This window comes from Centropristis striata, chromosome 22 (assembly GCF_030273125.1).
Source record: "Centropristis striata isolate RG_2023a ecotype Rhode Island chromosome 22, C.striata_1.0, whole genome shotgun sequence".
In the NCBI taxonomy this organism is placed as follows: domain Eukaryota; kingdom Metazoa; phylum Chordata; class Actinopteri; order Perciformes; family Serranidae; genus Centropristis; species Centropristis striata.
In genome coordinates this window covers 25,469,420-25,494,419 of record NC_081538.1, presented here as the reverse complement: position 1 = coordinate 25,494,419, position 25,000 = coordinate 25,469,420, and the positions used below count along the sequence as shown (strand labels likewise).

Here is a 25,000-nt window from a genome sequence, read left to right as displayed (position 1 = left end):
CGCTGGTCAAAGTCGACGAGATCATCTGCGACTCTCGTTACTCCGACATCGAACCGTCCACAGAGGGAGAGGTCGGTTTATTACAATACATAACTACTTCTTTGTGTTCATTTTATGAAAGGAGCAGATACAGGATATATATTTATAAATCTCTGAGATTTAAGGAACTTCAATAACAAACTTGGTTTTCTCTCTCAGGTGATATTTCGGGTGCTGGACCCCGCCTTCGAGATCGAGGACCCCTACAGCCTGAGGATCCAGAGTAAGATTTTATTGGTTTCAGCTTTAAGGAAGATAAAGTCTGACCTCTGACCTCCCTGATGAAAAGAAAATACACATAAAAATAAAAGCTCCAGTGATGATTTCTTGTATGTGGAAGTCGTCTGCGGTCCAGGTAGCAGCTACCTGGAGCGGAGCTGCAGGGGTCAGAGGTCAGACAGGAAGAGAGCCGAATGGAATTTCACATGTGGGAGCGAGTCAGCCTTCGTACACTCACCTACATCCAGACTGGGACACACACACACACACACACACACACACACACACACACACACATGCAGAGGCCTCGTGTTAAGTATGTGGTGAATGCTGTGGGTGTGAGCGGAACAGCGGCGGCATCTTTGAGGCCTGAAACTCGGCCAGAAACTTGAAAAAAAAGAAATAATGCTGTAAAAATACGTAATAAGAACACTTTTAATCCCCCCTGTGTGTGTGTGTGTGTGTGTGTGTGTGTGTGTGCAGACATGCTGAAGATCACAAACATCAGGGTGAAGTTCATGAAGCTCCACACGTTGGGCGACAACCTGCTGGACTCTCGTGACGAGGTGACGGAGAAGTACTACTACTCCCTCTTCGACATGGTCGTCCGCGGTAACTGCTTCTGCTACGGCCACGCCTCCGAGTGCGCCCCGATCGACGGAGCGCCAAGTGGAGCCGAGGGCATGGTACGTCACACACACACTCACAAGAAAGAAATGTGGATTTAAAAAAAAGAAATGTATTTCATCCATTTAAAAATATATTTTTTATATTATTTTTATTTATTATTATTATTATTATTATTATTATTTATTTATTTATTTAATAAAACAGAATAAAAACCTGTTTATTTATTTATCAAACTATGCTGACTTATTTATATATTTTTATTTATTTACATTTTAATATATATTTATTGTCTTTGTCTATGTCTTTTATAGACATATTTTTTTATTTTATTTACCGGTACATATTTTTTAATAAAAATGTCTGTTTATTTATCTATTGTTTATCTGTTTATTTATTACTTAATTTATTTATTCACCTATTTATTTTTTGAACTGCTGACTCAAGACTTACATTTATATTTACATTTAGTTAAAATTTTGTATATATTTATTGCCTTTTATTTATTTTAGTATTTCTTTTGTAGAGCTTTTTTATTTTTATTTGATGGACATACTTTTTTTAATTTGTGTGTAGGTCCATGGCCGCTGTGTGTGTAATCACAACACAGAGGGACTGAACTGTGAGCGCTGCCAGGACTTTTACCACGACTTACCCTGGAGACCTGCAGAGGGACGAAACACCCACGCCTGCAAGAGTAACAACACATCTTCAACTCTTCAACTCTTAACCCTTGTGTTGTCTTAACTTTCTGAACTGCACTTCAAAAACGACCCGCCTTCACTAAACCCCTTAAAGAAAGCAGCTTGATTTCATTTTGAAACACAAATCTATCTTGCATGAAGAAACAACCTGTCACTCATCACAAACTTAGTGAGTATCGAGGTTTTCCCTCTTACATTGTTACAGCAAAAATGTGATTTAAATAGTAGAATCAACTCGTTTTCATTACCACATACCTGTCATAATTGGTTAAAATAGGGGCTTATTATTACTATTTTTATTGCCGAAGGTACTGCATAGGTGTAAACATAATTTTTTAGCAGGCTTGCATGCATATGTGCGCACATGCATGCATGGTTTTTATGTTTTTTGACAATGATTTTATAGCTGCAGGACCCCTAAGACGAGACTTGGTTGGTTGGTTGGTTGGCTGGTTGGTTGGTTGGTTGGTTGGTTGGATGGTTGGTTGGTTGGTTGGTTGGCTGGTTGGTTGGTTGGTTGGTTGGATGGATGGATGGTTGGTTGGTTGGTTGGTTGGCTGGTTGGTTGGTTGGTTGGTTGGTTGGTTGGATGGTTGGTTGGTTGGTTGGTTGGTTGGTTGGTTGGTTGGTTGGTTGGTTGGATGGTTGGTTGGTTGGATGGTTGGTTGGATGGTTGGTTGGATGGTTGGTTGGTTGGTTTGTAGGCTCATTCTAAGAAAAGTCTTCAAATTTCAAGTTGAAAATAAGTCATAAAGTGGGTTTCCTCTGCTGTTAAACATAGTGATGGGTCATTATTGACCCCTTAGACAACACAAGGGTTAACATGCAGTTTTTCTGTCTCTTGCTCTTTGCCTATTCAAATTTTGTGAAATAAGCTTATTTATGTACAATAAGGCGATAATGTGAGATACTGAAAACAATGCTTAGTTGCAGCCTTATACATATATAATGACCAACTTGAACAACAAAAACAGCTCAAAGGAACTGATATCTAGCCATTTTCCATGGTTTTCTTGATAATGATTTTGGTTATTATCAAGAAAACCATGGAAAATGGCTAGATATCAGTTCTTAAATTAAACTCTTATGAGCTTTTTGTTGTTATCATTATATTTGTCCAAACAAATGTACCTTTAGTTGTACCAGGCATTAAAATGAACAAGAAAACGAAGAAAACAATGGTGGTCTAATACTTTCTTCCATGACTGTATATAACACAGATGACAAGAGTTGAGAAACTGTGCCTGGAAACACAACAAAATGTACATTTTTAAGGAAAACCCATCAGTAAATGTGACTCTCCTCCTCAGAGTGCGAGTGCAACCATCACGCCACATCGTGCCACTTCGACATGGCCGTGTACCTGACCACGGGGAACATGAGTGGCGGCGTGTGCGACGACTGCCAGCACAACACGGTGGGCCGGCAGTGCGAGCAGTGTGCACCCTTCTACTTCCAGCACCCGAACAGGGACCTGAGGGACCCCAACGTGTGCGAGCGTAAGTCACCTCCGCCTGACCTCTGACCCTGTTCCTCTCTATCGTCCTCGCTTCTCATTACACAGTCCGTTAGCCTGTTAGAACGCGTGGCGTGTCCTCCAGGAAACGAACACCACCTGCAGCTGCTGCAGCCTTTGAAGTCAGCAGCAGAAAGTAGCTCATGAGTGTAATTACCTTGTGAGTGCTGGGTACGAGTGGAAATAGTGCAGTAAAACAAATCTCTTTTCCTCCGTACAAGGCTTAAATTACACACTGTTGCTGCAGCTCTTCTCACACACAGATAGCTTACTGGTGATGTAATGTTACTACAAGATAATAATGTTATAATTTTGTTGTTGTAAAAGAAGAGATTACAACTTTCATCCATCACTTTGTAGCAGAACAAGATGTTTCACAATTTCCGAGTAAATAGCCCTGAAATTAGTTTTGTGTATTTGTGTTCCCGGGAGGATTTTGTTGAGGCTCCAGACTTTTCTCTTGCTTCATTTTTTCACCTTTTCATCTACTGGGCAGGTTTCCATTAACATCAGTGCACACCCATTCAGTTGTGGAAAGTACAACCCTCAACCATTTTTGAGGGTTGTTTTTGCAAGAATTGTTTTTTTCGGCAGGCTTTTCTGTTGTGTAAACTGCTGAGGAACCCCATTATTGTCAATGTACCCAGGAAAGCTGCACATCCTCTGAAAGCTCTAGGTCTCTAGTTCGTGTTTGTAAAGTTTCATGAGGCTGTGATTAACCTAAAGTCACAGAAGCTCATTTTATACACTGAGGTAGAGACTAGAAGGTCAAATGCCCTCATTGCAATGAACTGGCTACTACTGAAGACCAGCATCATCCCACATGAAGAGAAATGGGCTCATTGAATCCACAAGAGTCTCAGCTTTCCACTGATACCCAGTTTATGCAATTAAAAGACTGTTTAGAGACCCCAGTACGCAGAAATATTCAAATACAGAAGGTGAAAATAACCCATTTTACTCCATTTTACTGTGATTTGTCCCTTAAACTGCATGTTATCAGCATCATTCATGCATGATGTCAGGGGTCACATGACCACTTTGAAAATCGCCAAAATAGCTTAACTTTGTAGCGTTGTTTCGACAACATCCCGACATAATATCCTGACATGCTTTGGCTCTATAGATTCCTTAGATCTTGTAGTTTATCCACTAAAATTCCTATAATTGAGAAATGGCTAAGTCTCACAAAATTTCTGCCATTTTTGCTTCAAAATAGATAATTAACTGAACATCCAAATCAGTCAGTTAATCAATTACTTGGCTGATAGTTTGAGCTCCATGATGTGTGCATCATGTATCATAATTCATGCAATTTAAAGACTGTTTAGGGACCTCAGTATGCAAAAACATTCAAATACAGAAGGAGAAAATAACACATTTTAATGCCTTAAACTGCATGTTATCATAAAAAATTACTATGTTCTTACTAATAAATAGACTGACTTTGGTCCCTTCCTGACAAGATATCCTGGAATGGTTGGTACTTAGATTCCTTAGTTTCATATGATATCAAAACCTTCTCTGGAGCCTTAAAAATAAATCTGCTATTTTCAAAGTGTTTAAACATAATTTCCCACTCAATCTCCCTGATGTAATCCCTTTTTCTTTCCACAGCGTGCAGCTGCGACCCGGCCGGCTCTCTGCAGGGCGGACTGTGTGACTCTCACACCGACGTGGCGGCCGGGATGATCTCGGGTCAGTGTCGGTGCAAAGCGAACGTGGAGGGCGAGCGCTGCGACCACTGCAGGCAGGGACACCACGGGCTGGGCCAGGGGCCCGACGGCTGCCTGGGTACGTCCGTCAGATTTCACATACAGTCAAATATGGATTTAGATGTTTTTTGTCTTTTTTTTTTTTGTTCAGAAAAACAAACTAGATGTTCACTTTTTGCTTCCATATGTATTCTAGCTCTCTGTGTGACTTGTTAAAGACTAGAAATAAGGAAAACTAATCATGGTGCACTAGTTTTTATGGGTAGTTTTCACTTTCCATAAAACAAAAAATCGTTAAAGTACTACATGTGATGTGACCTTACAGTTCTTCTGTTTGAAGCTTTTCATTTGGTAATGCCGGAAAAAATCAGAAATAATGATTAAAAGTGGGTTTTTTTTACTGGAGAACACAAACACTCAGTCTGGATGAACTACAGTCAGACGGACTGATGAGTTGAATCTGTTGCTTCATTGTGTCTTTGTGTGTTTTTGCAGCTTGTGCCTGTAACGCGGTCGGCACGCTGCCCGGAGGAAACTGTGACTCTGAGACAGGAAGGTGCTTCTGCAAACGCCTCGTCGACGGACATAACTGTGATACGTGTCTGGTCAGCCTCAGCTCTCTCTCTCTCTCTATATATATATATTTATATATGCATGTGTGTGTGTGTGTGTGTTTGTGTGTATGACAGCTGTCTGCTCCCCTTTCTCTCCCTGCAGCCGCAGCACTGGGGTCTGTCCAACGACATGGACGGCTGCAGACCGTGTGATTGTGACCTGGGCGGAGCTGTCGACAATAAGTACGTTTAAAATCTATTTTATCAGCTATTTATTCAAGTTTGTGTTCAAGTTCAAAGCATACAATGTAATGTCATAATATCAGCGCAAGGATACATTTTCTGCAACACCAATGCACAAAAACAGACATAATTCTATTGTATGGAAGATAAAAGCTGCCAAAAAAAAAAGACAAATGACGATAAATAATAATTTAATTAATTAATATGCCATTAAATTGGCCCCAAATAATATTCTAACTGAATTAATTAATTAAATGTATTCTAATTCACAACACACTTTGAATGACAACCCCCTCAATTGTACAAAATACGAAGGAATGCATAAAAAAAAATGTATAAAAAGAAAATAATGCAGAAAATAATTAAGTTTGAGGACATAAATATGGAGGGAAACACAAAGAGAAAATAATACTGAAACAAACACAGATAAATAAATACATTTAAAAATATATAAATACATTAAAAAAATTAAATGATAAATACATAAAAAGTTTACATTGATAAAATAAATATATGAAATAAGTAAAAGGAAAAATTAAGTTGGCAAAGTAAATAAACAGGGGAATTGTTGCAAGTGTAGATAAATAAATTAGTTAAAAAAACAATCGATTGCACATGTTATCAATTAATTAATACTTACTATTATTTTTATAATACTTTTACATAAATACATTCAATGGCAAAGTTTTAATGAATTAACTTTTTTAATTAGTATAGTTTTTGTCCTTGTATTATTATACATACCTATGTGCATTTATAAAAAAAACACCACATTAAGAATACTTATGAACTATAGGTAAATATAGATAAATATTATTAATATGTGCCTGATGTCTCTGTGTGCAGCTGCGACTCTCACTCCGGTCAGTGTGAGTGCAGGGAGCACATGTTCGGGCGTCGCTGTGATCAGGTGGAGTCCGGCTTCTACTTCATCGCTCTGGATCACTACACGTACGAGGCGGAGGACGCCAAGCACGGACCGGTGAGTGGCTTCAGAGAACCAGATCATCTGTTCACAGAGTCAACATGTAAACATCAGACTGCTTAATACCAAATAACCCTGCTTGTAAAGTGCAATTAATCATCATAAATAGATAAATATATTTATTTATTGTTTGTTTGTTTGTTTGTTTGTTTGTTTGTTACAGTCCACAGTATTTATTTAGTAACAGGTACTGCTCACCAGTGCTGTGTTCTGTGTACTGCGGTAGCCAAGCAACGGTATTTTGTTGCCAAATTCACTGTTGTGTTTTTATGCAATGACAATAAAGAAAGTTTAAGTATAAGTCTAAACTACTCTGCTGATCTCTCTCCGTCTGTCAGGGAGTGACGGTGGTCCCGAGGCCGTACCCTCTGGACCGCAGCCCCACCTGGACCGGGATGGGCTTCGTCAACGTGCCAGAAGGAGCTTACTTAGAGTTCAACATCGACAACGTCCCCGAGTCCATGGACTACGACCTCCTGATCCGCTACGAGCCTCAGGTAACACACAGACAGGAACATTATTCATGTTTATACAGTCTGAGTTAAATCAATCAGAGTTTAATGCAGGTTAGTGCAGCTCAAAGTGTCTGACAGATGACTGGCAAGCTGATAATTACACAGAACCAGAAGTGCAAACTGTTGAAAAAAGGTGATTTTACTTAATCTTATCTGTCCTGTATGTGTGTGCAGCTCCCGGAGCAGTGGGAGCAGGTGAACGTGGCCGTGCAGCGTCCCGTCGACCCTCCCAACTACATCTCTCACTGCGGAGACTCGGTGCAGAGCGGAGACCAGCAGTCCATCTCTCTGCCTCCAGGATCCAGGTAGAAATAAACATCAGTCCATGTGAGGAAGCATCAACTCCCTCACTAGCTGTTGGTTAAACCCCTTTTTTTCCCAAAAGTGCACAGACTCATACACAGTTTTCTTTGTTTCCTTTATTTTGTATCAAATGGTTAGATGATGAATTTAGAGATCCAAATTATTTATTTTGCTTATAGTTCAGTTTTAAGTTAAAGCCATAACGTGTCCTTTGAGTTTTTTGTGGAGGCCGTCTTGTGCTGGTGCTTAAAGAGGAAACACGCCTCAGTTGCAGCCCTTTTATGATGCATGTGAGTAGGTGGGTACCTGCATCTGATTGGTCAAAGGATGTGTCATGAAAATGACAGCTAATTAAGATAAATCTTGAGTGATAAAGAAATGTTTCACTTAATTTGAATGTATAACATTAATGATCACATAATGAAGAAATTAAATTGGGTTTGTTGGTGTGAGCAAACTAAGAATAAATATGTATATTTGTATTTTCACCTTGTCACCTCATGTTAAAGTGCTGACTATAGTCTCACTATGTTTCCCTGCACCTCACATTGCAACAGTCCACTTCACTGAGTCTCTGTAACCAGACGTTAACTCCACTCTGCTTGTTTCAGACACGTGCTGCTGGTGCGGCCGGTGTGTTTCGAGGAAGGATTCAACTACACGGTCCGCCTCACTCTGCCGCTCTACTCCTCAGTCAGTGACGTCCAGAGCCCGTACACGCTCATCGACTCTGTACGTTACGTTTTTTAAATGTATTTATTTCTTATTAAGTCCTTTTAATTCTGTAAGAAATAAACCGAGACAACCTGACATAAAACGGTAAGAGAACAAAAAAAGTATAAATAAGTAATTCTGCACTCTCTTGGAGATGTTTCTGGGTTTCTTTGGGCACAAAGCTACAAAAATAGCAACCACAGAACCGAAACAACATAAATACAGCCAGCCAAAATGGCGACATTCCAACAGAAGAGTGAAAAAAATGTGTTTTCTTTTACTGTCATTGATCCGGGCAGGAGGGACTGAGTTTATAGCTGTTTACAGACATCCTGCTGAACCCTTTGGGGTCTGAGGCTATTTGCTCTTTATATACCACATAATATTTACTATACCCATGTTTGGTATTTGGTATTTTCTCAGCACAACTTCACCATGATCTGACAATTATTTTTTCACTTTAACCCACTTTATTAACATGTTGAGCCCAAAAATCTGAAAAATATTGAAATCTGAAATAAAATTATACTTTTTAAGAAAACAAAAACCACAAATATGCTCAATGAACCGTTTAAGACCTGGAAAATGTAAACATAGGTTACAAATATGAACATATAAAGGTAAAATAAAACGATACACAAAAATTACCATAGAAACATGTTTATTTATAGGAACAGTGTTAGATGATTAGAGCCCTTTTTTCCATTTTTACAGAATGCCACGCCTGCCGCGTCCCATCCTACTTTTACACTTGAATAAATAATTTTGTACTATCAAATTAAAGCGATAATTTCTTTGGTTTTACATGACCTCGGAATTCAAACAAATCATAGACCCCAGAGGATTAATGTGCCTTTAACACAAAACTACCTTTCAAGGACAGAAAGATTCTCAAGATCCAGATCCTCGTCTGACGTCTGCCAGAAGCTTGAATCAAAGCTGAAGAAAATTCATAAACTCTCCAGGACTTTTGATTAAATAACTATCTAATAACTCCTCCTGCTCTGCTACTGTATTTCCTCAAACCTTTTATTATCCTTTCCATTCACCCTGACCCTCCTCCTCCTCCTCCTCCTCCTCCAGTTGGTGCTGATTCCTCGGGTCAGGGAGATGGACATGTTCCACGGCGTGGACGGTGAGGGAGCGTGGGATACGTTCCAGCGCTACCGGTGTCTGGAGAGCAGCCAGAGCGTGGTGAAGAGCCCGCTGACCGACATCTGCAACGACTACATCTTCAGCGTCTCCGCTCTGCTGCACAAAGGAGCCATTGGTACGCTGCACTTTTATATGTTTGTACATGTTATTATTTCTATTTTTAAATGTTTTTCTGTCAATTTTTTATGAGTAGAACACATAGACAATTAAGGAACTTTAATTTTGTGTTTTATTTGGCGCCCTCTGTGGACAAAAGTGGTAGTGCACTCATGAAAGCCACCCTTTTAGCCTTTTGTTTTGTTATTTTGTAATTTCTTTTCTTTTTCTCTTTGCTCTAGTATGAGTTTAACCACAAAATATAACACCTAAAATTAAATTCTCTCAAGGAAAATCTACTTCTGTTTCCTTTTAACTGGCTAGCGTGTTACTCACTGCCAAGGGACAGACATTAGGAATAAATATATTAAGTAATCTAAGTTGAGACTCTTTCATAACCATATTAAACCTCTGAAGTCCACGAGATTTTGGTTGAAATTTGTCAACTTCCTATGCATTCATTTCTGTCTCTGTTTAGCATCTTTCAGTCTGTCCTTACATCACATGCATGGCTCCTTTTTCTCCACACAAACTTGGCTATCAGTCAGATTTTTCATTTTATTTTAATTAACAAAGTATAAAGCTGCCAGGAACCAAAAATACAAACAAAAGACACAGGTGTCTATGGAAATGTACTTTTCTTTTCTTTTCTTTTTTTCTTTTTTTTTTTACCATTTATACACACAAAAACAGCAGAAATAATAATAAAATACAATAGGGACCTCGCAGGTCGTTGCCTGCTTGCAAGTAATTAGTTTTATTTACTTATTTGCAAGTAAATAAAAAATAGTAATAGTTTTCATTGTAGAAAGAAAATTCACATTTTAAAAATGGTCTAGAAACATAAATAGCACACTGTGAAAGCTTCCATGATTGAACTTTCAACTGGCTTTCTCAGCTTGTCTACATATCATATATAAATAAAGTTATTACTCTAAATAAAACGTGTATTTTCAATAAATAGATGGACTCCAGAGGGTTAAAACTGCTTGTCGTACGTTAAATCAACCAACCGTTTGGTCTGTAAAATGTCAGAAACATTGTTTATCAAGTTATATTCCACATAATATTCTATTCTAAATGTCTCGTCGTCTCTCCCAGCGTGCCAGTGTGACCCTCAGGGTTCCCTCAGCGCCGTGTGCGAGCCCAGCGGCGGTCAGTGCCGCTGTCGCTCCAACGTGGTCGGCAGGAACTGTGAACACTGCGCCCCGGCCACCTTCCTGTTCAGCCCCTCCGGCTGCAGGCGTAAGTGATGTGCAGGACTTTAAAGTTTGATGCTTTTTATAAAGGGAAAGTTTGGATGTTTTTGAAATGTGGTGTGATTCTTATACATACAGGTGCATTAGAATATGATGGAAAAGTCCATTTGTAGTTCAAGTCAAACAGCTCCAACCAAGTATTGAGTCATATAGATGGAGATACTTTTCAGAGGCCAACATTTCCATATTAAACAGACTTTTTAAAATTAGTCTTTTGTAATAATAAAATGTTTTTAGACACTGAATTGTAGGTCTTCGCTCTGTGAGGTTAAATTACTGTTTTTCTCAATGGAGTCCGGTGGCTTTGCAGAGACTCAAATAAAAATGTCGTCCTCAGCTTGCGAGTGCGACCCTCGGGGCTCCGTCGGCGCCTTCTGCCACGAGGCGACGGGTCAGTGCCAGTGCGTCCCCGGGGCCACGGGGCGCCAGTGCTCCCACTGCCTGCCGGGCTTCTGGGGCTTCCCCCAGTGCCGACCGTGCCAGTGTAACGGACACAGCGAGTACTGCCACCCGCAGACCGGAGAGTGTCAGGGCTGCAGGGAGTTCACCACCGGACACCACTGTGAGAGGTACGGACAGGTCACATAGAACCATAGACTGTATATGAATAGAACAGGATAGAAACGTCTCTGAAATATGGTTCTCTAAACTGTCGCTATCGCAATGTGGCGTGTGGTCTGATCATGTGTACTTTTTCTGAACCTATTTGGAGTTAGTTATTTAGTTTTTTTTCCTTTAATTTCGTTATTGTAAAATCTGTCTTAACTGTTATTCTGAGTGACATTAAAAAGTCTTAAAAGTCTTAAATGTTATTTTTAATGATCCATTTTAGCTTAGCATTTAAATAGTATTATAATAATAACATTTATTATTTTTTTACTTATCTCACTGTATTTTCGTTCTTTTTTAAAATTATTTTTTAATAATTTTAGTCCTTTTTAAATGTTGTTCCGCTTTATCTTTTTCATCAGTTTTATCAAGTTTTAAGTCTGTCATGACTGTTCGTCTCATTTTATTGTTTTCTTTATTGACTTTTGTTTTGTCTTTTTATCGAATTTAGTTTTTATTTCACTTGTTTATTTATAATAATTAATTATTTAATAGTTTATTTTCTTTAAATGTATTATTAATATTTATTTATTTTATTATTATGTATTTTATTTTTATTTTTTACTTATCTCACTGTATTTTTTTTGCAAAATTTTATATTTTAAAAAAATCATTTTATTCATTTTAGCTCCTTTTAAATTTTATTCAGCTTTATCTTTTTCATCATTTCTATCTAATTTTAAGTCTATTCTTTCGTCGCATTTTATTGTTTTCTCTATTGATTCTTGTTTTTTCTTTTTTATCAAATTTGTAATCAATTTTTTATTTTACTTGTTTTTACTGTAATGACTCTTTTTATAAGTGTTTTTTATTTACTTATTACATGTTTATCATTTTTATTGATTTGGTGAATTGGTCTAGTTTTTAAATTGCTTCTTCTTGTTTTATCTTTTTGTCTGATTTGCAATCTAGTTTTCATTTCACTTGTTGTCCTACTATAATTACTCTTCTTAAAGCTCTCTTAAGTGTTTATTTATGTATTTATGCTATACAAATGGAATTTGATTGATTGATTGATTGATTGATTGACTTGCAGGTGTCTGGCTGGTTACCATGGCGACCCAGAGCTGGGTTCAGGGGGTCACTGCCGACCCTGTATGTGCCCCGACGGACCGCGCAGTGGACGCCAGTTCTCCGACAGCTGTTACCTCCTGGCCAACACCAACCAGCTGGTGTGTGTGTGCAGCCCGGGCTACAAAGGTATATAAACACACACACACACACACACACACACAGAGTATCTCACAGTAATTAGTAAAAACAGATTTGTTTTTATATAAGCAGCTTTGTTTAGGTGCTCAAAGCCTCATCATGTCATCACGTCTTCACATGTTTCTAAACCCAAACAACACTTTAGTTCCCTCTAATTAACCTGGTCAACCTGTTTCCGCTCCCCGTCCAGGTGCCAGGTGTGATCAGTGCGCTCCGGGGTACTTCGGGAACCCTCTGGTGCCGGGCGGCCGCTGCCTGCCCTGCCAGTGCAGCAACAACATCGACATGCACGACCCCGACTCCTGCGACACTCGTACAGGCGCCTGCCTCAAATGTCTTTACCACACCGAGGGCTACGGCTGCCAGCACTGCAAGCTGGGTTACTACGGCAACGCTGCCACTCAGAGCTGCAGGAGTGAGTAACGGATGGATGGATGGATGGATGGATGGATGGATGGATGGATGGATGGATGGATGGATAGATAGATAGATAGATAGATAGATAGATAGACAGATAGATAGATAGATAGATAGATAGATAGATAGATAGATAGATAGATAGATAGATAGATAGATAGGAACTTTATTAATCGCACAACACAAATACAATAAAATAGAATAGAATAAAACTTAAAAACTAGTATAAATGTGCAAAATTACAGAATGCAAGTAACAATAAAAATATAAATAATATAGAAGAAGAATACTGTGTGAGCGGATATTTAGATGACTTAAGGGCAATTTTGAGGTACTTGTACTTTACTTGAGTATTTTTATTTATGTATGTATGAACATACATATATACATAATATATATATTTGTGGTGAATCCACGTATAAAAGCTCCATTTTCATTCTAGCTCAAAAAATTACAATATTGGCCACCATATCAGTTACAAATGAATTTTTGCCTCTAAAATCAGTATCAACATCAACACAGTATGTTGCAATGCCAGTATATTGGTGCAACCCTACTGCAACATTGCCAGCTGAATTTCATTAACTATATTAGTTCCCTAAATATAGCTATATTATGCAAGATTTGTATATAGACTCATGCAAAAGAGACTTTGTCCTCTGCCTGTAAAACTTTTCTTTAAAATTGTCTGTGTTGGAGACATTTTTGGGTTTCTTTGGGCACAAAGCTACAAAATTAGTAAACACCGCACCAAAACAACGTAAATATAGCGAGCTGAAACGGCGACATTCCAACAGAAGAGTGAAAAAGATGTTTTCTCTCATTGAGTAGTGGAGGAGGGACCAAGTTTATAGCTGTTTACAGACATACTGCAAAATATGCAGAGTTCAGTTCCAGCCAGGGGCGTTTCCTACATATCATGCATTCACTGTGAACTGTTTAATAAAACTTTACTGTAAAACCTGTTGAATGTTTCCATCTCTCCTGCTGTGTGCAGAGTGCATGTGTTACTCGGTGGGCTCGTCCCCTCGGGCCTGTTCCTCCCCTGATGAGTGTCAGTGTGACCAGCACAGCGGCCAGTGTCCCTGCCAGCCCAACGTGGTCGGACAGAACTGTGACCGCTGCGCCCCCGACACCTGGAACATCGCCAGCGGGACGGGCTGCAAGCGCTGCGACTGCGACCCTGTGCACTCATTCGGCTCCTCCTGCAACGAGGTGAGTCAGGCACTGTGATGAAAACCAAGAACCATGAGCACTCACCATCCAACATCTGTCTGCATCGTTTCCTGCAGCTGTTCCGATCTGCTGTCATGATGTATAGCTGAGCTGAATCCCAGTGCTGCAGCACACAATCCTGTCTCTCAGTGAGCTCTTGTTAACAGAGTTTTCTGAACAAGACTCTCTACTGTTTGTGCAGCAAGGAAACAGAAAATACATATATCTGCTCCAGGAAGTTTCTCTGTTTGTTACGTGTTATTTTTAATTGTAAAATACTGGATATTCTTACCTACGACAAGGGCCAAGTATGAAAAAAACTATATATATATATATATATATATATATATGTATATATATATATATATATATGTATATATATATATATATATATATATATACACCCGGGAGATGGGGTAATATTTTGAGAAAAAAGTGGCAAATCTAAGAGAAAAAAGTTGCAGATTTATTTGGAAAAAATGGCAAAATCTATGAGGAAAAAGTAGCAGATTTTTTAGAAAAATGTGGCAAATCTAAGAGAAAAAAGTAGCAGATTTATGAGAAAAAAGTGGCAAATCTAAGAGAAAAAAGTAGCAGATTTATGAGAAAAAAGTGGCAAATCTAAGAGAAAAAAGTAGCAGATTTATGAGAAAAAAGTGGCAAATCTACGAGAAAAAAGTGGCAAATCTAAGAGACAAAAGTAGTAGATTTATGAGAAAAAAGTGGCAAATCTACGAGAAAAAAGTAAACCAATAACCCTTTAGTGTCTTTCTGCCAGCGCCTAAGACGCTGCACTCTTCGAAGCTCAAAACCAGCGCTGCAGCACAGCATCCTGTCTCTGAATGAACTCTTGTAAACAGCGTTTTTCTGAACAACATGGGGAAGCTTTCAAATATTTCTCAGTGAGAGCAAAGCTGCAGGGCGGCAGTAAGTCCCTGTGACCAACCCATCTAATCACCGAGGCCTGTGTTTGGGTAGTTTTTTGATATATGGACTCCAGCTGTTTGGGAATTACTCTTCCTCTGCAGCTTTGTTTTCCTCAAATGCACAAACCTGCATGTGTATACACAGAACAGGATAGTGTGCACACTCTCTCTCACGCCCAAACATTTAGGTTTTCTGTGTTTACTGGCTGCTCTCCATCAGAGGAAGGAAGTCTCAGAATACACTGCGGAATAACTGAATACACATTTCTATGAAAGAAGAGAGTTGCATCAAACTACAAAGGTCTATTGTGTATCTGCATGTGAAAGAAAGACATGAAACAAAACTTCGTTAGTCCAAAAGTTTGACTTTTTTTCCACACAAACTCTACCATCCAGTACACTTACTGTCTGATAATATGTATCTTTTTGTTGTGTTTGTGTCTCACTCTTCCTGCAGGTCACAGGACAGTGCTCGTGCAAACCCGGTTTTGGTGGAAAAACATGTCGGGAGTGCAGAGAGCTCTTCTGGGGAGATCCAGAGATCAAATGTCACGGTAGGTCATCACCATAAATATATATACAAACCAAAAAAACATTTCCCAACAAACCTGGGAGGATAATAATTCATGTTTCACTTGCTCATGTTAGGTATTTTATATGAATTTTTAGGGAATTTTGAGTGTGTTCTACTGCCCTCTAGTGGACAAGTCAGTTATTTCAGGGGTAAAAAATTAGTTAGAAAAAGTTATGTTATTTAAAGGAATACTTTACCCCCAAAATGATCATCTTTATATCAGTTGCTCACCCAGTTTTACCTTAAAGTTCTGAAGAAAAATTAGCTTTTCTCACATGGCTCCAAATCCTAAAACAAAGAGAATTCTTGACGTTTTTAACAACAGCAAAAGTATATTAAAACATCTATTTAAAAACTCTTACAAAACTTGTGCAGAATAATCCTATACTATCATGTATCCAGTCAAATGCTCACTTCTTCTGAAAAACATGCATTTTCTCTAAAATCGTACTCTTTTTACGGCACTTCTGCCACTACCGTCAAAGCTAAGTCCAAACCATAAACTGTTTATAAATAATGGACGTGGTCACCGTGACGTCAGCCATTAGTTTGTGGCCCATTTGAGGCATCGAGTTCAGCGTTACACTTGTCCCCATCTTGGTTTCGGAAACGGGGAGCAGACCATATTTGGACTGTGGAGGAGTGAGAGGGACATTTTAATGAACAATTCAAATGGGGCCTAAATGGTGCCATTATTTGAACTATTTACATCAAATTGTCTTGAAGAAGATTTTTTACTAGCGATTGAGACTATAGTGTTCCTAAAAAAAAATCTGAGGTTATAAATCAAGTGAGAAGTTTTCTCATTTTGTATTGAAATGAATGGACCCAAATGCTTCTGCAGCTGCCGTCAGCACTTGGAATTTTAGGTAGAATGCCGCTTAAGGCATTTCCTGGTTTGCCTCACCCAGAGGTTGCCGCCTGGTCCAAATCTTGTATAAAGTCCATGCACATACCTCCCTCTAAAGACACAGTCAGGCAGCAGAAATCAGAGATGGGAAGTAACACGTTTGTTTAGCTCTCTTAATTCCCACGAAAAAGCACATATCTAACCAAAAAACGTGCATGCATTGATGGCAGATCTAGGAGAAAAAAGAAGCAGATTTATGAGAAAAAGTGGTAAATCTAAGAGAAAAAAAGTAGCAGATTTATGAGAAAAAAGTGCTCAATCTAAGAGAAAAAAGAAGCAGATTTATGAAAAAAAAAGTGGCAAATCTAAGAGAGAAAAGTAGCAGATTTATGAGTGTTTAATGTCCAGGTTCCCACCAAAAAGCACATATCTGCTCCAGGAAGTTTCTCTGTTTGTTATTTTTTATTTTTTAATGCAGAAATACTGGATACTCTTACCTCTTCGGGCCTCTTGAAATATATTTAAATTAAAGCGATGGAGGATAAATCATGTTCCGTGCTCTGGTCTTTGTGCAAAAAGCATTAGCAGTTAGTCTGAGGTCAGGTAAAACATGCTGCTGTCAGGTCATTAAGAACTCTGCAGCTGCTTTGTTTGTATGTCTGAGATCATAACACTGGATAAAAAAGGCCACGAGTCCTTCACTGTTCACCCAATAAGGATGTGAACACTTTCAAACAGCCTTAAATCTCTCGGTTACTGTTTCATTTCAAATCCAACATGCTGCAGTCCAGAGCCAAAACTGTCCTGATACTTCCTGCCTGCACTGTTTTCTCATGTTTATGTTTCCTCTTACATCTTTTTTCTCTCCTGCTTGTTGAAGTTCTCATGGGATATGATTCAATATGTTGAAGGACTTGAGGTTTTAGATTGTTTTTCCGTGGGTTTTCTGCTCGTTTTGTGTGTGTTTTTGGCAAGCGGTGACTGTGAAACGAATGTTACGGATCATCTCTCGGACGCTCAGTTATCGCTCAAAGTTTTATTGTCTTCTGAAGAAGTTGCTTTGTGTTCAAATGGTTCATTTCCCCGAAGAGACTGAGAAACTTTAACACTATCACACGTCACATATAACTGTCTAATAGTCGATTATAGAGTCACACAAAGGCTTTAGATCATGGGTCTCAAACTCCTGACAATATTTTGTGGCCTTCACCTTGATATGAAAGTTTAATGTGAGTTTTATCTGAATGGCACTTTACCGTGTTGTGTGTGGAAGGTCCCTTTAATTACTTTTTTCAGTCATTTTGTCTTTTTTAGTAATTTTGTGTATTTTTTAAATAATCTTGTGTCTTTTTTTAATAATTTTGTGTTTTTTTTAAATAATTTTGTGTCTTTTTTTGGTAATTTTGTGTCTTTTTTTGGTAATTTTGTGTCTTTTTTTGGTAATTTTGTGTCTTTTTTGGGTAATTTTGTGTCATTTTGTGTATTTTTTACAAATATATTTGTCTTTTTTGTAAACCTGTGTCTTTAAGTTATATTATAAGTTATAGTTAGGGCAACTTTTTTCTCGCAGATTCACCACTTTAAATCTCTTAAATCGTATAAATCTGCACATTTTTTCCTCGTAGATTTGCCACTTTAATCTCATAAATTTTTTTCCCAAAATATTACCCCCCTCCCCTGGGTCCGTATGTTTCTTTTTACACATTCTGGCAGTATGTAATATCCTCCAATATTCTCTAGGGTTGAAATTTGGAATTTGCAAGTATTTCAATGAGAGCCCTATTAAGGGTTAAGCGGTAACTGTGAAATGAATGTTATGGATCAGCTCTCGGACGCTCAGTTATCGCTCAAAGTTTTATTGTCTGCTGAACAAATTGCTGCAGAGTCCATCTGCAGAAATGTGCGGCTCACGGTAGCTGGCTCGCCCTCAGAGAAAGAGAGAGGGACGAGAAAAAGAGGAGAGGAGAGGAGAGGATCTGGGAATGACCTCTCGTTCCCTCCTCATGAGAACCAGATGTTCTCCAGAACCCGTTTTCGTCATGCACCAACGCCCAGAGGACCCAGGAATCCTGAATTATTCCCGCTGTATTCCCTGAAGGTCTCTTAAGCTGTTGAACCAGCTGGGCCCCGCTGCCAGGCCGCACAGATGAGACACTCATGAGCTAATTCACAGGAAATCTGAGCGCTGGGGCCACCGTACTGAGAAATGTGTGGGAGGGAAGCGAAGATATGTGAGAGAGAGTTGATGATAAAGATTCTTATAGGGAGAGCTCTGGGGTTGTATGAGGTACTTAACCCTCTGGAGTCCACGAAAGCACCGGCGCAAGACTTCTTCATGATCTTGCAATGTAAAAACGAAGCATCGAGCCCTGCTGTCAGCTTTTTCAGAAGTTTCCATGTCCAATTTAGTGCATCAACCCTTTTTCAGGAAAGTTTTAAAAAAACACCTCGACCAAGTGTAAGTTTTTGCAGAGGTTTTTCAAATTTTGCAGTTTCATTCAGCATTTTTAATGCAATCTTTTGTCTTTAATGTTTTTTGTGTGATTTGTGTCAATTTTTGTGTGTTTGTGTGTTTTTTGTCATTTTTTGGATGTTTTTTGTTAAAAAAAAAAGAAAAAAAAAAAAGATATGTTTTCGGTGTGTTTTAAACATACAAAATGTCTTGTTGTATGTGTTTTTTGTGTTTAAATGTTGATCCAGTAAGTCAAAATGAAGAAAAATAATAATCAGGTCATATAGGTGAGGTCTTGCTGAAAACAATACCAACATGGCATGGTGGACACTTTTTAAGTCGTTTATACGGGCAGAATGAAAAATCGTCAAAAACCAACAAAATAGCCCCAAACTCCAAAGAGTTAAACTGATATAGATTTGTCTAAACTACATTAAGCTGCTGCCCCCTATCCACAGCAGTACATTACTTCACTTCTGTGTCAGTACTCCTGCCTGCTTCTCCCAACACAGATAACACACTGACTATGGATAAGTACCTCATTCAACCCCACTTTTAAAGAATCCAAGCTATCCCTTTCAAGATGCTGCTCAAGCTGAGAGTTTCTTTTTCTCTCCGGATTTAGAAGTCAGAGGTTAAAATGTTGGTCTCTGCCTGCATGCTGTGATTTAAAGGGGACCGAGCTGGGTGGCAGTTATAAGTGTTTGTGTCTCCGTATTTGGCCCTTAATCACCACATACAGTCTGACCTGAATGTGCTTTAAAAAACAGGTGTAATATTTCACCATGACAGAAACAAAACTTCAAACCCAACCCTCACCCCCTGCTTCATAAATCACAGAAATAATTGCAGCGACAGTGATGGTGGAAAGCTCTCAAACTCTGCATTCCTGCTCCCAGACTTACACCAAACATCCTCCTCCTCTCCCTCTGTTGGAGGCCTCAGACCTCGGGGGGTCAGGACGACCTGCAAGGTCACGTTCATGTCTGAGTTTATTTACGGGAACGCTGGAGGTTGAACAAACTTTGTGTTCAAATGGTTCATTTCCCTGGAGAGACTGAGAAACTTTAACACTATCACACGTAGGGTTCCCCGATACTAAAATTTTCAACTCGATACCGATACTCAGGAAAATATTCGACACTCCATACCATTTTCGATTCCACAAGGATAAAAACAAAAACCCCAAAATGTAACAGAAATATTTTTATTAACAAGAAAAATGCAACATGTAAAAATGAACAGAACCACAGGTTAAATAATTATAATAATAAAAAAGTTGTGCAAAAATAAACTGCAACTATGATAACAAGCTTCAGGTCTGAGGTAGTGCAAAAAATAAAAAAATACAATAAACAATAACAATTAGAACAATATTTTCGGCTGTGTGTGTTGCTGTTTGGTTGCAGGTCGACTTTTCTCTGCTTCATTCTGGGACTTCAAGAGAGAAAATAACACTTTTCAGTAACCAACATTTATGTAAACTTATTACCTCTCTGCTTATGTATACTGACACTGTGTCAATTAACGTAATATGTTACTAGTACTACGTGCCTGATTTATTTATTTATTTACGTTGTTTATAATCATTAACGTGACGTCAGCCTTTAATTGCTAGCTGCGGCTAATGGCTAATAATAACACGGCCAACATTAATGGGGGCCACCGGCCACGATAACATCAGTACTAGGTCAGTTTGAAACGAAATAGTAAAAAATAGTATACAGTATACATTTTAGTATCGATACTTTTTTGAGTATTGATACTTTTGACAACCCTAAGGTATTTATTCTAGTGGTCAAATTAGTTTTTTTTAATCACGAAAAGAGCCAATATGATTGAACCTCTGTAGGTCTTCATCAGGAAGTTAAACAAATGTTTATTTAACACTCTGACCGCTCAAAGCTTTCTGGAGCTGAGGCAATTAATTAAATATACTTTGTATATAGTGATACTTTATGGTTAATGCACTATCTGGATTTCACTGGATTCCTGGATAATTCTCCCTGACTTCCCTCCCTCTCTCTGTGCTCACAGCTTGTGACTGCGACTCTCGGGGGATCTCCAGTGACCAGTGCCACCGCGCCACGGGTCAGTGCACCTGTGTGGAGGGCGTGTCCGGCCCGCGCTGCGACCAGTGCGCCCGGGGCTACCAGGGCGAGTTCCCCGCCTGTGAACCCTGCCACCAGTGCTTCGCAGTCTGGGACAACGTGGTCGGAGAGCTCGCCAACCAAACTCGACGTCTGGAGGCCCAAGTGACGCAGCTCCAGACCACCGGGGTCACGGCGCCGTACAAAGAACTCGTCAGCAACATTGAAAAGAGCGTCAAAGCCGTGAGAGAAATCGTGGAGAGCAACCCTGCAGCGGTGAAGCTGGAGCAGGTTCAGGACCTGATGCATCAGATCACGTACGTTTTATTTATATATATATATATATATATATATATATATGAATAAATACATTTAAATATATCCAGAAACATACACCGTATAATAATTATTATTATTATTATTATTATTATTATTATTATTATTATTATTATAATAGATTTCATTTATTTAGCACTTTTAAAGGTACCCAAAGTTGCTTAACATGACAAATTGAGACAAATACAAAATACAGAAAACAAAAACAAATGATAAGAGTTTATGACTTCAGGTATAGTATAATAAAAGTATTGTAAAAGTGGTATAAGACATATAATTATATAGAAAATAAACTGAAGGCCTAATATACTTTCTGTGGTTGGATGTTAACAGAGATGGTGGAAATAACTGTGTTATTGTTTCTTCAGCGGTGTAATGTCTTACCTGAACGGGAAGCTGAACACGACCGAGGAGACTCTGAATCTTCTCCACAACGACGCCAACGACACTGACGCAAACCTGAACAAACTGACTGAGGAGGCCAACCAGCTGGAACTGAGCGTCAAGGAGCTGAGACAGCAGGTCTACGACGCCAAGAATGCCAACATCCAGGGTGAGAAACCAGACCGAACAAAAGAAACAATGGAACTTAAACTAACAGGGAAACAAGCGTGTCATCTGCATATTGGTTCACATTTTTCCTGCTCTGATTCTTCTGACCTTGGAACTGTCTGTGTTTTTTTTTTCATACGTGTTGGCTGATGTGTTAGTTTGTCATTTGAATTTTTTCAAACAGATTTGATACATTTAGTGTGATACTAAAGCATGGTTTTAAGGACAGCTGATTAGGTTTTGGGACAATTACGGATATTTGTTTAAAATTGTTTCTTCACATTGCAAGATTTGAGCTTTTTCTTCCCTCCTTTTTTATTATTACATTTTCTTATTTATTTATTTATTTATTACAGTTTGTGCTAAATAACTCAATACATTTGGAGGGAAATTAAAACATAGTGCAACTGGCAATTAAATAGGTTTAGTTAGATCCAGAAACATGTTTTCATTTAAGCTTCTTCTTTTTAATTATTATTTTATTTTTATTTTCATCTTTATTTTCTTTCTTTTTTTAAATAACTGCATTATTTTTATGTACATCTGGGTCCAGTTGCAGTGTTAAAAAATAGCAATTAAAATAAAAATTCCACCAGTAAAGGAAAAAAATAACATGAAATCTAAGTCTTGTAATGAAAAATAACTAATTAACAATAACAAACTATCTCCAAATAATGAGTTAGTATCTCAATATTATAAGAAATAGAACTAACTCATCATTTTGCAAATAAATCATTATTATCAGATACTAAATCATTATATTGACTTACAGGATTTTTCCAATCACAATGGTGGAAATGGGCTTTCCTTGTATCAGATATAGTATAATATCTAGTTATATCAATATAGTCATCAGAGTTACTGACAACTAGCCACCAAGCAGCATTTTACACACACAAAAGAGCTGAGTCACCAGTATATTCTTGTCACATAGCACACTCCTGCCATCATTTCCCAATAAATAAGTTATCCTGTGTGTGTGTGTGTGTGTGTGTTTCCAGGTGCCATGGACACGATTGCAACTGCTCACGCGCAGTCTACGATGGCGGAGCTCCGCGCCAACGCCTCCACCAGTGACCCCGGGAACACGGTGGAGCAGTCAGCCGCGCTACGGAAAGCCACGGAGGACAAACTGAGCAGCTCCAAGAAGGACTTTGACCGCAAACACCAAAGAAACTCGCTGAAGCTGGAAAAACTCTCCACCGAGCTGGAGAAACTGGACCTGTCGCCACTTAGCGAGAAGGTCAGAAAGACAGCAACAGATCTGTAAGTCTCTATTACAAAGAGGCATCAGTTTTTTAGTAAGTTGATTAAATATTCTCTCTGCAGACTTGTGGAGGTGCAGCTGAAGGTGACGCCTGCTCCGGTTCCCCCTGCGGAGGTTTGGGTTGTGTCGGCGAGGACGGAGCTCCTCAGTGCGGCGGAGAAGAATGCGGAGGACTCGTCACAACTTCACAAACTGCCCTGAAATCAGCCAAAGACCTGGACCAGGAGATCCTCACAGCCATGCAGGAGGTGGACAAACTCTCCAGGATGGTGAGTGGGCATCATCACTTTTATTTTACATTTACATTTAGTCATTTATATATATATATATATATATATATATATATATATATATATTAAAAAAAGAGATTTTTTAATCTCAACGAGACTTTTTTACCAGGTCAAATAAAGGATATATATATATATATATATATATATATATATCCTTTATTTGACCTGGTAAAAAAGTCTCTTTTTTACAAGAGAGACCTGGCCAAGAAGGCAGCATAAAAAGTGACAAGTTACAACATTTAAAACACAGTTAACATAATTTAAATACAAATCCAGCCATCACAACATCAGTGAAAGAGCCTCAGTAGAGACTCATACGGAGCAGTCACACCGACCAAGGGAAATTATTTCTGTATCCTTTAGAATCGATTTAAATTCACCAATTGTGATCAGCTCAGACAATTTCAAATCTTTTTGCAGATTGTTCCATGATAAAGGTGCGGCGTAACTAAAAGCTTAGCACAGTAGTTCTCAACCTTTTTGAGTCGCGACCCCTCATTTAACATGCATGTTGTCCGCGACCCCCACTCACTGAACAGAATCTCACAGTTCAGATCATACAAACTCAGTTGATACGACGAATTTTGGACAAATAATGAATTAGACAACAACTAAAACATCTCTCTGTCTGTGCATTTATTTATATATATTTTTTATATTTTATTGTTACTTTTAATCTAAGTCCTTTGCTATAAGTTTAAAGGTCCATTCTGACCTCCTGAGTGTGTAACAGTCAGCTTCAAGCCAGAGACTCCTTGGAAAGTAATAACTTGCTACTTTGGGATTTGTCAGAAAAGACACAAAATTACCAAAAAAAGAATCAAATTGACCACAAAATGATCAAAGAAAGACACAAAATGACAAAAAAGACACATAATGACCACCTCTACATATCATATATAAATAAAGTTATTACTGTAAATAAAACGTGTGTATTTTCAATAAATAGATGGACTCCAGAGGGTTAAAGGTAGAGGTTTTATAACTAATATAGCATAACTCCAGTGTGGATGTGAGCAGGTTTTGTTTTTCGTGTTCAGGTGTGGGAAGCCAACAACCGCGCCAACGAGGCCAAGGTGAACGCTCTGGAGGTGCTCGTCAAATCCAACCGCAGCAAAGAGAGAGTGGAGCAGAGCAACGAGCAGCTCCGCAACCTCATCAAGGAGATACGAGACCTGCTCACCAGTGAGTTCACCGCAAACACACTGCAGACTGACTGCATCACTACACTGAAAAAAAGAGAGTTTTTGGCCCTGCAATTATTATTTCAATCATCTATATAAATTCTACAAAGAAATACGATTCTTCGGTGCCTTTACTTTAATTTAAAGCTTTCATCCTGTCAACAGAAGAGCAGAATAAACTCCAGGAACAAAAATGATTAACTCTGTTCTTTGTTTCTGATGATTCAGATGAAAAGGCAGATGTTGCAGTGATCGAGGCGGTGTCCAACGAGGTGCTGGCTCTGGAGATGCCCACCTCGACGGAGAAGCTGCAGGAGCTGACGAAGGAGATCAGAGAGAAGGTCGGCACTCTGACCAGCGTGGAGACGATCCTCAGTCAGAG

At 38.8% G+C, this 25,000-nt stretch overlaps 1 protein-coding gene across 1 annotated transcript in view; it reads left to right on the top strand.

The window, feature by feature from the left end:
- The window catches only part of LOC131960950 (laminin subunit beta-1-like), a 42,942-nt gene that overhangs the window by 12,478 nt on the left and 5,464 nt on the right, over window positions 1-25,000 (top strand). Inside the window, exons 5-29 of the mRNA XM_059326215.1 lie at window positions 1-71; window positions 199-262; window positions 742-944; window positions 1,462-1,582; window positions 2,900-3,088; window positions 4,723-4,899; window positions 5,316-5,425; window positions 5,538-5,617; window positions 6,464-6,599; window positions 6,941-7,099; window positions 7,292-7,422; window positions 8,032-8,152; window positions 9,218-9,404; window positions 10,487-10,630; window positions 10,982-11,213; window positions 12,290-12,453; window positions 12,656-12,880; window positions 13,880-14,097; window positions 15,481-15,577; window positions 20,937-21,306; window positions 21,694-21,878; window positions 22,879-23,120; window positions 23,207-23,413; window positions 24,475-24,619; window positions 24,847-25,000. The exon at window positions 1-71 is cut by the window's left edge and continues 118 nt beyond it; the exon at window positions 24,847-25,000 is cut by the window's right edge and continues 54 nt beyond it. Of these exons, the coding sequence (XP_059182198.1) occupies window positions 1-71; window positions 199-262; window positions 742-944; window positions 1,462-1,582; window positions 2,900-3,088; window positions 4,723-4,899; window positions 5,316-5,425; window positions 5,538-5,617; window positions 6,464-6,599; window positions 6,941-7,099; window positions 7,292-7,422; window positions 8,032-8,152; window positions 9,218-9,404; window positions 10,487-10,630; window positions 10,982-11,213; window positions 12,290-12,453; window positions 12,656-12,880; window positions 13,880-14,097; window positions 15,481-15,577; window positions 20,937-21,306; window positions 21,694-21,878; window positions 22,879-23,120; window positions 23,207-23,413; window positions 24,475-24,619; window positions 24,847-25,000 (4,132 nt within the window). The remainder of the gene's footprint in view (window positions 72-198; window positions 263-741; window positions 945-1,461; window positions 1,583-2,899; window positions 3,089-4,722; window positions 4,900-5,315; window positions 5,426-5,537; window positions 5,618-6,463; window positions 6,600-6,940; window positions 7,100-7,291; window positions 7,423-8,031; window positions 8,153-9,217; window positions 9,405-10,486; window positions 10,631-10,981; window positions 11,214-12,289; window positions 12,454-12,655; window positions 12,881-13,879; window positions 14,098-15,480; window positions 15,578-20,936; window positions 21,307-21,693; window positions 21,879-22,878; window positions 23,121-23,206; window positions 23,414-24,474; window positions 24,620-24,846) is intronic.